The 12,267-nt window shown below is 39.5% G+C and overlaps 1 protein-coding gene across 4 annotated transcripts in view; it reads left to right on the top strand.

The window, feature by feature from the left end:
* LOC138016532 (uncharacterized) overlaps nt 1-12,267 on the top strand; it is a 29,225-nt gene that overhangs the window by 15,033 nt on the left and 1,925 nt on the right. For 2 of the 4 annotated variants that reach the window (XM_068863700.1, XM_068863701.1), the window contains 6 exons: nt 3,064-3,155; nt 5,377-5,415; nt 5,527-5,766; nt 9,155-9,373; nt 10,415-10,654; nt 12,155-12,206. In XM_068863700.1, coding sequence (XP_068719801.1) covers nt 3,095-3,155; nt 5,377-5,415; nt 5,527-5,766; nt 9,155-9,373; nt 10,415-10,654; nt 12,155-12,204 — 849 coding nt within the window. In that variant the 5' untranslated portion in view covers nt 3,064-3,094 and the 3' untranslated portion in view covers nt 12,205-12,206. Of the gene's footprint in view, nt 1-2,776; nt 2,977-3,063; nt 3,156-5,376; nt 5,416-5,526; nt 5,767-9,154; nt 9,374-10,414; nt 10,655-12,154; nt 12,207-12,267 lie in introns of those variants that run through there. The other 2 variants (XM_068863702.1, XM_068863703.1) reach the window with 2 other exon arrangements.

Raw genomic sequence — 12,267 nt, 5'->3', positions numbered from 1 at the left:
CTAACTCCCGCGTGACAGCCCGATGCTCAACCAACTGAGCCACCCGTGCCCGGTAATTGGTCCTTCTTTGCTTAGGACCACGGATGGAAATTTCAATTGCTACAATTCCAATCAATCTCTCCATCCCTTCCTCGCCTGTCCTGATATTCACCGATTAAATTTAAATTCCCAGCAAACTCTCATTTTAGTTGCCATTAATTTAATGTAAAAAAATGATCTGATCATGGCATGCTCCAGGCGTGCCATGTGGAAGTAATACTGCGAGTCAATTAGACAAAGCTCTATGGACCTATTAGCAGCAATTAAGACTTCATCCTCCTAAGTACTACAGCTTTGAAAAAGAAACTGAGCACCAAGTGTCTCTTAAAATCGCTGCAAGTCTTAACGACAACTGAACTCGCAGCAAAACCTTTTTCTCGCAAAAGTATGTCAATTGCAGGACAGAAAACAATGTGCTGCCATGTTGTTTTGAATAATGAAGTCGGTCAGTCCTTTGTCCATTTCCTTCCGTCAGATTTCTTCTCGCCTTTTATCTTTTCCCTAACCTAATTAAAATCATTCAAATATGTGACTCGGTCCAATTATGCCGGATAAATCGGGCAACGCCGAGGAAATCCTGCCTTTGCCTTTAACACGGCTAACCGATGATTTGCTCTAATAGCATTTTATATTAGCAACTTTTTAAGACGATGTTTGATCCCTCATATATGTTTTCAAAAGAAGGTACATTTTGTCGCTTTATGAGTGGATATGGCGTGCAGGGATGGCGCAGTGGTGAGAGCACTCGCCTCCCACCCATGTGTCCCAGACTCGGTGTCATAAGTGGGTAGAGTTTGTTGGTTCTCTACTCTGTACCGAGAGGTTTTCTCCGGGTAATCCGGTTTTCCCCTCTCCTCAAACATCAACATGTGACTTAATTTGCGTTCATTGTTAATTTCAGTCTACGGTATCCCCAATTAGTGCTCCAGCGCTAGAATTATTAGACACTTAAGTAACGTTCCTTTCCTTATATGGTGCTGCCAATATCCTAGAGATCTCAGAGTTTTTCATTAAACAAGAGCCGAGAATAGTACTGAGATAGAAGCACAAATTGAAACTTAACGTAAATATACTTGTCCGTGGACGCTAGACACCGTTTATGTCAAGATATTCTACAAGACATGAAAGTTCCAACATACCAACAGCAACAGTACCAAGTGATAGTAGTAAGAATAACATAACTTGCCAGATATTTTTGTGTAGTTGCCTCTCGTGAAACCATTCCCGAGAGTCGCAGTTTAGGCTTTGTTAGCTACGGATGACGACAAACATGTACGGTCTTCTGATTTGCCTAATATTTTTACTGACCTGAGCTGTTTACGCGACTCATTGTCAATCGCAAATCGCAGAAAGAATGAGGTTGAGATACACTTGCGTGAGGAAACTACAGCCTTGCTTCTTACCTTGTAAATAAAGCTTTAACATAGCTTTCTGTAGATAACAAGAAGAGGATACATGGCCTGATGACACGCAACAAGCTCAACGCGTTAGAACCGACATAACAAGAATGGTCAAGAATGCAATTATTAATTTAAATCTAGGGTTCTTTATCTAAAGTCTTAACTAAAAACACATTATTTTATACATTGGAGATATACTGAGAGGCATCTTTGGTTTCCTTTATTCCGCAGCCCGAAATCTTGGATAAAAGTGACAAGTACTATTGTCGGAAATGTCCGATTACGACAAAATGTAAATCTGTATAAGCCATCATGTAGGACGGTTAGGAAAGGACCACCAAAGTGTCAGATACATTATGATGCTCAAGGTCTTTCCCTCACGAAAGCGAACTTTTTTGTTGATGATGAGGGTTCTCTGGATGATTTTTTAAAGTTGGAAACCAGCAAATGCTTTTGGCGAGTGCTGGTCTCTATGAGGTTCGCAATTTTTGCGCGGTAACTCCGCCTTGCCTGTTACTGTTAACACCACTTGAAAAAGAGGCTTGGTTCAATGTGCGCAAACGAGGTGCAAAAGGAAACGGAAAGACGGCGCACAGTTAGCTGAAAGTGAAATCGGGGAAACGACCATGTAAACATGTCACCTTCGGGAACAATTCTCTTTTTAATTAAAATATGTAGTTTATCGTTTAAGCCAATTTGCGTTGTTCGTGATAATATGCTACACATTTCAGTTTCTCGGCAGGTATATTAGCCATGAGTTGGACGTTGTTACATACCATCTAACCACAAAATAGGTATTTCTAGGGTAGTCTTTTTATCCTTTAATCATACGTGGATTCAGTCAGTAACTACTCTCGGCGTGTGGTATTCTCATGAGAGAAATAAGAGCGTAGAACGCCTCCGAAATCCCGAAAATCCCTTTACAGTGTATAACGAAAGACTTAAATCCGTACAAGAATGTCATGTTTGTGGCTGCAATTGCTCCGAACGGTCTGCAACTCGACTTGCAAACAATCCATTGTTGGGTATACTTCAAAGAAAAGGTGTAAGATTTCAGTCTTAAACAGAAAGGAAATGAATTTGAGTTTCTATATGCTCCTCCTTGTTCATAATGCTTTTAATACTTCGAAGTTTTCCTTCTGTGATTTAATAACTTCCGTTTGTGCTGAACTATCCCACACATCGCTAAAAAAATCTCAGTTAGACACTTAAACGGATTTTAGAGCCTATGAACCCAAGAAAGTCGGTTTGTTTTGACTGCGTAAATTTTTGTAAGGTAATACATAGCTCACTGACGTACCAAACAGCAATAAACAACCGACCCATAATGCACCCTGAAAGTGCTAATTTCTTTACCGCTATTGTTACTTGTACATGTAAGAAGTCCATAGTCTGTCAGATGACATCGATAACCTCGTACAGTCGACAGGTCCATCTTGTGGTAGCTAATTGCTTTGAAAACAATTTTGAAGAAAAAAAGAGAAGTTTTGAAGCGTTCTGGCATAAAATTGAGGTGCATTCAGACCTCAAACACCAAGTAATGAAAACGACGCAGAAGTTGAAGTGAGCTTTAAATTTTATTGCCGTCTTGCAAATATCACTGAAACTTTGCTAATCTCTTTAGGTAGAAGTTTGAGGACTTTTTGAGACAAGTCATGTACGTCTTGATGGTTCAAATCTTGGTGCTACTTTCAACATTTGGAAAGCATTTCTCAGGTGAGAGAAACTTGTTTTCTAGCTTTATTCAGCATAGAAGACTTCCTGTCTACCTACAGGACCCTATTCGTAAATCTGTCATAAGAGGACTACGACTTGCTTCTCATTTATCATTTGAGGAACAGTTCTTAGAATTAAGTTTCTGGCTTAAGTGTAAGATACGAAAGGACTGTTGATAGAAATTTCGCTAAAAACGCAGACAACGCCAAAACTAACTCCCCAGAAAGGACTAGAGTTTGAGAGCATTCCTATAGTTGGTGTTTTCTACATGATGTTTACGAGAGCATTCTCAACAAAAACAGACTTGTGGAGTGATTTATAATCGACAAAAATAAGAGGCCTAATACCATGGGATTTCACTTATAAGTTTTACATTCCTTATGCCCAGAAACAATTCAAGAATTAAATACAATATTATAAGAAGGCCAGGTTTTTCAGCTGATAACTTGCACCCAAATGGAAGGTCTAACGAACGCAATTTATGAACCCCGAAGAAAAAACAGTCTTAAGTGAACTGCATCCAAACCATCAATCAATCCAAAAGTGTCAGTTTCCGGAAAATATAACTTAAAACGAGAGTGATTGCCATAAAATCACTTCCTACTGTGAGCTAAGATGGTGTGGCTAGCCGGGACATCAAAACTTTGCTGCCTTTTGATTGACGAAAAGACGGCCAGCTTGTGGAGATTTGAAAGAAAAAAAGGATTGTCGGCTTTCAAGGGAGTATGTTCTTTCACTTTCATTGCACCGAACCTCTGTCTTCATAGTGTAGCTTGGATGGTGGTTAGGTACGGTTGTATCTGATTGCGTGCACCGAGTAACTTTCCTAGGAGATCGCGCCGTACATTTTGTCGACGCCCCCGAAAAGCCTTAAAGAACAGCACGTCTCTGGCCAAACCCTAAGAAGAGGAATTTTCCATCCTCTAACTTTTCCATAATCAGCTTAAAAGTAAGCTGATACAGTCTGATTTACCCAGAACCGTTGTATTCTGATTGCAAGCCGAGCCCCTGGGCAGCCGATTATTGAATCTAAACAGTGTACTTTAGCTTCATTTTCTATGTTGATCACCCCAAATCACCCCAAATGACATCAATGCAGGTAACGGAATAGAACATAGTCTCGCCCCCTCCACTTCTGGTTTCGCTTTGAAACATTTTGCAATCCACTTCAGGCTCATTCAGAAAAATAGGTACGAAATAACAAACAACTCGCTTTGTTTTGATAACAAGAAGTTGTTGCTATGGAAAATTTTCCGCGTACTTTCGGTTTTTGTGTTGAAGAGGCTATTGGAAGCACGCTAACTCATCTCGCACCTCTCGGGCATTAACTTAAGTAACCATGGGGTTGCTTTTTCACCTTTCGTGCAAAGTTCTTGTCTCTGAAAAGGAGCTTGAATTTCGACGATTGATGGATATTACATTCTTGGTGATCCCTTTGTTTAAATGCCCTGCCATTGAAATTGTAAGGTCCGGGCTGTCATTACCTCTCAAATTTTCCATTTTCGATCTTTCCGGGCTTTTGACAGAGGGGCTTTTTGTCCCCAAAGTGCAACAAACCCCACCGCTACACGCTTTAATAGTAAAATTTAAATTAATGGGTTGAAATCAAACTCCTTCTTCAGAATAAGACGAAAGGTTTAATTCAACTGAAGGAAACACGGTCGCGCTGCAAACAGGCAAACAAACCTCTCTGACGAAGTAATGCGAGGTTAATTATAAAATAAAAAACGTAAATTCAAGAGAAATAAGTTCAAGTGGGTTTTTATCTCATACGAACGAAGCTCAATATTTAAGCCACAAATATGGCTGCTATGCACGAAAAGTAATCTCAACGTTACAGTTTTACTTTGCTTGCCTCGCTGCAGCTCAAAATTATTCACTTCGACACAAAATCAATCATTAGTTTGGAAAACACCAGTGTAAAGTTAACGATTCTCGGTTTGAAATGAAACGTGACTTATGTAATCTATGGGCGAACGGCTTTCCACAATCCTACTGTACTGAGCAAAACAACCTTCTTAGCCCTAAGGCAGATATGACCTGCAAGCTTTTCGGCTTGATCGGGTTTATTTGGCCGCTAAGTGATTTGCTCTTACGTAAAACGCATTCTAAAGCTGTTTAAAAACAAAAGGGAGGGACACTAAATGATGATTTTTTTAACGTTGTTAACATTAATGACTTTCTTGTCAGTGATTATTTGTTTTTTTTTTTCTCAATTCAGTGACTGCAAGAAGTGTTACGAAAAGAGCAAGTTCAAAAGGTGAGGCTAAGCAAAACATTGCTAAAGCGTTTTACTGAACGAGTTTCCTTCTTTTAGCCATTAGCCAACGTAGAATGATATGAAACTTTGTTTTTTTTTTTACAAAATCAGATGACTCCAGCTGCCTCGTGGACGGTCAATTGTACCGCTCCGGTATCTGGTTTGTTACATGCTCAGGAAGTCAACCAATGCGATGTTATTGTTCCACGAGTGGGCTGGCTAGCTGTATGAAATTCTGCAAGCTCGACGAGGGTTGCCCCCCTGGAACAACGCTTCAGGAAGTAGAAAACCCGGATAAATCAGGGGGAAGTCGCTGTTCTTGTAAAAGACAATATTGTGTCCCGGCTAAAGGTACTTATAAATGACACATATAAAATTGCTTACTACAGAATAGTCTTCCCTGACTGTTTGTCACAGTTCAGGACGGACGGAGGGCGCAAAGTTAAGATCGGTTTTTGCCTAGTTCCTTAATTTCCACCTTTTCAATCCAATCCGTGGTTATCATAAGCGATATGCTTTAAACTTGTAGATTCGATGAAAATACTCTTTTCATATATTTAAAAACATCACTCTTTGGCAATTTCAGAATTTTAGCGCAAAAGGCACGTGCGCTTAATGGTGTGATTTGCCATTAGCCCAGAAAACAAAAAAAACAGTTCAGAGTCACTGACCGAAGTGAACTGTGCAAGATGAAGTTTACAGCTGGACTCCACGAACATTTAATTTCTCAAGCAGCTTTTTTTAAAACGTTGTTTCTTAGTTTACGCCTTCAAAATTCAAACTTTACACACGATTATTTTATTACCGAATGGTTACGCAAAGTTGTTTTGAACCTGTAGTTTCAAACATGGTTTTGTTGTTCTCTATTGCCTTAAGCTCAACTTTGTGATTCATGCCGGCTTATCTGCGGCAATATCCTTGTTTCGAAGTCTTTAATTTGAAGATCATTTGATCTTTTAAATTTCGAAACCTAGATTTTACAAAGAGTCATAACTATGAATGAGGCTGTAATTGAGTACGGATGCAAAGTACTGTCTTCATGGACCTGGATCAAATTTGAAGCCGAACACCTTCAGAGACCTTTAGTACCGTCTATCCCTTTCGCAAACGGTTTATGGACCAACTTTCAGTTAAAGTACAAGTTATGAAACCGTTTGTCGTACGGGGTGTTAAGGAAATGGTCTAGGTCAATTAGCTGCAATAAAGTTAACTTGTCTTTTGTAATTTTTGTGAGAATTTAATTAAGCGTCCTTGGACGTTATGTAAAAATTCCGAAGTCACAAACAACAAAGAGTATTATTCTTCGTTAAGTTTTGGCCGACTAGCGAACAATAAGCCAATTTGGTGAAGAGTTTGTATGCGATTACATATATTATAGTGGCTTGCGTGTTGTAATGTTTTTTCTCCGGTTGATATTCTATTCCAAAAACAGGAAGATAGCTGCGAGGGGTTCACCTGTAGCAACACTCTGTAAATCTCCAATCTAGCGTGTTTCAGCTATTCTGCGGTCCTCTTTGTATACACTTACTAAACTCGAGCTTTTAATCTCCGCTGAGAGATTTAGCCGTCCAATACATTTTAAATTGTGTTGAGATCGATACTTAGTTAAGAAAAGCCAGGTGTAGTAACTCCAAAAGTCAATATTCAGACACCGCCTTTATTTATCCACTTGTGATTTAAGAGTACACAGCTCTGCTAGTGTTAGCAGTTGAAGACGTATGTCATGTAACGCATCATCAATAGTCATGTACGTGCGTAGGTTCTAAAACTAAATGACCGTTTCTGCCATTCCTGATCGTGCATGGCTTTTGTGTTGACTATTCCCTCAAATGACAAACTGCAGCTTCATAAATATGGACACTGGATACGTACTGTAACACGGTCGGCTTTTTTTCACATAATCTTTGCTTTAATCCCCTTGAATTAAGAAGCCGCAAAACAGAGCTTTGTAATTCTATCGATAATTTCAAAGGAGGAAATCTTAGCTTCAAGACAAGATTGACAGACACGATGTTTCGGCCGTAACCGTAAGAATATCAAATTAAGAAAAGACAAACGAATCAGATAATACATTAAATTGTTTAATAAAAGCATAGATTTTTCGCGAATAGTCAGCAAGATGGAGAACTTTTCTGTGGAGGATTAAACTTCTACCAGCTATTCTCTAACTCGTTAAACTTGCCCTTGCAGAATTGACCTTCTCTTGACTGCTTGATTCGCTGAGAAGGATTTACATTTGAGCCTTAATGATCAGTGTTTTGAACTAACCGTATTATGAAAGCCAGTTACTAAGTTGCTTGGCCACCTTGCTAGCGCCTCACGAAAGGTAAATAGGAGGATAATGGAAGGTACTCTAATTAACCAACAGTCTTTGTTTTGACCGATTCGTATTGGCCACTTAGTCCGCGTAGGTCTAAATTTGTTTCCCACCAGGTATTGTCCAGCATTGAGCTCAAAATGAAATTAATGCTCACAGAAAATTGGCCTAAACTTTTTCGCAAAGGAGGAGAACTCACAAGTTTACATGCCATGCAAAAGTAGAAGCTCAGCTGGTGGAAAATCGACAAGGATGTGAACAGCGACATTCAAGATACGTGATCGCAGGGGATTTGAACTCTGATCTGCGATGACAAAATCTAGTGTAGTCTTTGCCGGAAAAATCGCACAGTAAAAGAAAATCAAGGAATTTGTACAACAAAACGATCTAGAACTTTTCGTAAAGGTTCGATGTCAGCAGTTTTTTTTTTTGTCACTGTTCTTTTCAACGTTGTTTTTACCACAATGACGTGTCTTAGGGTAATAAGATCATTCAAAAAGTGCTTCTCTGTAACCTTTTGGCCCAGCCTTGTTGAGCGCGCACGCAATCATGTTATGCCCACTGGAAGAATATGTCCAGGAGGGAAGGGTGGGGTCGAGAAAGGATCGGAGGGAGCCAAGGCAAGGGTGCACGTTCATTGAAAGGGAGTCAGGTAATGTAAGAGCAAAGAATGGGACGTTAGTGTTCAGTTGCGAACTGGGGGACGGAAAGTCGAAAGAAAGAGATGTCATGGCCAGGGTTGGGAAGAACGTTGAAGTCGTGAGAGAAGGCACAGCACACAAGACGGGGAAGACCAAGAGAACGCGAAGGTTTCCCCCCCCCCCCCCCCCCACTCCACTATTCAATTTGAGTTGGCTGAAGCGTTGTGTGTGTTTTTTTTCTTTTTCTTAATTTTCCTTTAGCAAGAAATACTACTTTCGGCAATGTTGCAATCAGTTGAAGCCGGATGAAAAAACAAGGTCGTTTGAAAATACGACTCAAACGAAGCGAAATGCAGACGAAATAAGTTTGCTATCTTGCCCTTTTGTTCAATGTATTACGCCAGAGCGTACAACTGAACCATTTATGTTTTTTCTCTTAGCGAAGTAACTATGACAACAGAATTATCTGTATTTCATGAAGTGCCTCTGACCATTAGTACAAAACACTAGTCAGTTGAAATTATTTGTGAACTAGTTTTACTTTATGGAAGACTCAATCCATGATTTCCTTTTTATTCGATACTCTGTCAAGGATGGAAGTCATAGTTTTACTGGTGTCCTTGCACAAAAAAATTACACAAATTGCACGTATCGGAATGACCGAAATGGTTCTCAACAAGAAATTGTCGGATCCGCCGATGGCCTCTATCAGGATGTAAATAATTTACTTTAGCTTTGAGTAAATCTCATTCATAGTGATGACTTTTTCTTTCAATTTCAGTTCTTTGTACACGGCGTGAAGACGGCCAAAAATTTGAAGTTGGCGAGACTTTCACTTCGGGAAATTGCTCGGAGAATTGTAGATGCGACGAAAATGGTCAAATCTCGTGTTCTCCAGTATGTCACAAGCTAAACTGTCCCAAAGGCAAACGACCCAGAGGAAAGGGACTGATTGAATTAAGCAATGGCTGTTCTTGTCAGCAGCAAGATTGTGTACCGGGTATGTGATCTTCGTGACCATCGCAGTTGATTTAATTCCGATAGGTCATTTGTGTTCACTTGGCCAGCAAAATTACCACGTAGAAAGGAACCTTTGCGTTGCTACTTACAAATAGCCACTAAATTCTGGACAAAACGGGTTGAGATCTTTCCTGGTTTCCTGAAGCCTTGGAGGTTTTCTTTACACCTTCTAGCCGTCGTGAAACACGCAACAGATTTAGCGGAAAGATTCTAAATTTCAATAATTCAATTACGGGTCTTTATTATATGGCAAGCAACTCTCAAGGTAAATGGAAAACTCTAATTGGCTTTACAGCTTTAATACGGACCATTACCATGGAAACGGTCCGTTTCTATATTATTTCTCTTCTCCCGGGAAATTAAAGTCGAGCGAAACAAAAAGTTTTTAAAAAGCGGAATTTATTTTTTTCATCACAATTATTACAGTACAATTACAGCAAGCGGAATTTAGTTTTACATGTAAAAGGTTACTGTTCAAAATTCGTTGATGGAAGACGTCACCAAGTGGAGAAATGCATGTCCCATCGCGCAAAGAAATGATTCCATTTAATAAACAACTTACCAACCTTGCTTGCTCGGGACCATATTGGGGAATATTGACTCTCGGTCGTTTTGGTACGGACCTGCAGCGAGGTGCATACTGCCAGTACGGCCCTCGCGCTTGGTTAGTAAGAGATTAGTATATGTTGGGAAAAAACATTACCGAAGCTGAACAGATCTAAAATAATGGTAATGATAAACAAATCGGAGTCCCGCTGCGCCACAACTTTGAATGTGATTGGCTTATTGAAATGTCCAATAACAAACTGTCCGATAACAACTTGGCAAAAGAATTGATGGAAAATAGGAGTTTCTTAAGCCAATCACAATCGAGAAAATTGTAATTTTCATGATTAAGAGGGAACGGCCAGTCGGGAATATATACTTAAATTCGAGCTGCACCCATTCCTTGGGTTATTTACAGTAAAATTGTCTATGGTTCAGTTCCTCATTTTAAAACAGAACTTTCATCGTTTACTAGTTCCCCGGAAGTTTTGCCGTATGGACGGTAGACGATTTAGGCGTGGTCGCGTTTTTATCACCAAAAACTGCAAACGCAAGTGCAGATGCAGGAAAAATGGAATACTGCGCTGTGTGCCGTTATGTAAGAAGCAAGAACTTGTCCCCGTGTGTAGAATGGACGAAAGAATCACAGAGGTCTTCAGTTTCTACGCAGGTGGAAGATGTTCTTGTCCAAAACAAGTCTGTATGTCCAACGAAAGTAAGTTTTTCAGCTAACAAACTATTCCATAACAATTCCTTTTACACATAATTAGCTCCATTCATTATGACTCCGCAGAACGTTATCCCAAATCGACTTTTACCTTAATTAAATTCGAATTTCGGCCATCAAGGATATTTTGTACCCATGATTCCTTTATCATGAGACTGTGAATTTGCAAGGCTGCCGATGACCTTGTGTTAAATCTGTTAAGTATTTAATTAACCCTTTGACTTCCAGGAGTGATATACATGTAAATTCTCCACACATTTTCTTGAAATGTCAGAGGTATTGAGAATGAAGATAATTATCAGCTAAAGAGGTGTGAACGTGATATAACACCAAATTCCCGTGACTACCCAACAAAGAAATCCATGGTATTAGTTAGGAGAATGAACGTTTCGATCTTGGAAATGAAATGGTTAAGTGGTGTTATTGTACTTCTAACGAGCCTCTTTCGATTAGAAACGGGTTTTGTATTAAAATTTTGTACCTGCAGCCTGGCTTTCATTGAATGACACACGTGAAGTGAAAGGCTGATCAAACAGGGAAGGATTATCTGTTGCCTCGGTTTTTAGCAATATTTCGAAAGGCAATGGTTTACAATTTGGTTTCATTGCCGGACATTCCCGGTGAGAAGTCTGACTTGAAGCTTGCATACAAGAACTTACGTAATTCTCATCTGAATTATAATTTCCTAAGACCGTCGATGTATTTAGAATGGCTTCTCGGCAACTTAGCCAATTAATGATGTACTGGCAAATCTCTAGCGGTTGAAGTTGCAAGCTCGTTTCTAAGGTTTTCCCTGCCGAGAGTCAGAGAAGACAAGCCTTAGTATCGAGTTTGTCGAGTAGGCCAGTCACAGAGAAAGTTAATTTAGAAATTCATTAAGAAGTCAAAGTGACCACTGATTCTCGAGAGGAGGTCCAAGGATTATCTGACTCGTTTCACTGAACCTAAATTATAATTGGTTTTGTATAATTTAATCAAATGATTAGTAGGACATTGAAATTCTATTTTGGTTTAATTTGCTTCCTCTTTAGAAAGTCGGTTGGCTATTTTAAAAATATATTTATTTGGTATTATAATAGCCCATCGCTGTTTGATTATAGATTACATTGCGTTGACCAATCAGATCCATCGTAACATAAGCTATGGAATCCAAGCTATACCAAACGCCTGCATGAATTCCATTTTGAACAATGCATTTAACCGATTAGACGCCGTCGCGGGGCATTTAAGGCTACTAAGTACCTCCGCGAGCAAGCCATTTTTGCCACTGAAACTACACACATTAAAAGACATTTTCAAAACGCTTCTATTTTGATGTTTACATTTGCAATTAACCACTTTTTTGCTAAATGTGATTTTTAAATATTAGGAACCATGCCATAGGTTCACATTTCAGTAGATACACATCCAGTTAGCGCCGCCGCGCAAAATTAAGTAGCTGAGGGTACATCTTGGGTTCATTTTAAATCAGTTTCTCATCTATCGTAGGAGATGACTGGAAAGAAAGCGTCGTAAACAATCGTGGACGTAAAACGTAAAGGTAGGATTCATGACGACAATCTTTAAGCTCTGGAGAGGATCAACAAATTTGATCTTAATTT

This window comes from Montipora capricornis, chromosome 9, assembly GCF_036669925.1.
Source record: "Montipora capricornis isolate CH-2021 chromosome 9, ASM3666992v2, whole genome shotgun sequence".
Lineage (NCBI taxonomy): Eukaryota > Metazoa > Cnidaria > Anthozoa > Scleractinia > Acroporidae > Montipora > Montipora capricornis.
The sequence above is the reverse complement of the archived record's forward strand: the minus strand, read 5'-3'. Positions and strand labels throughout refer to the sequence as shown.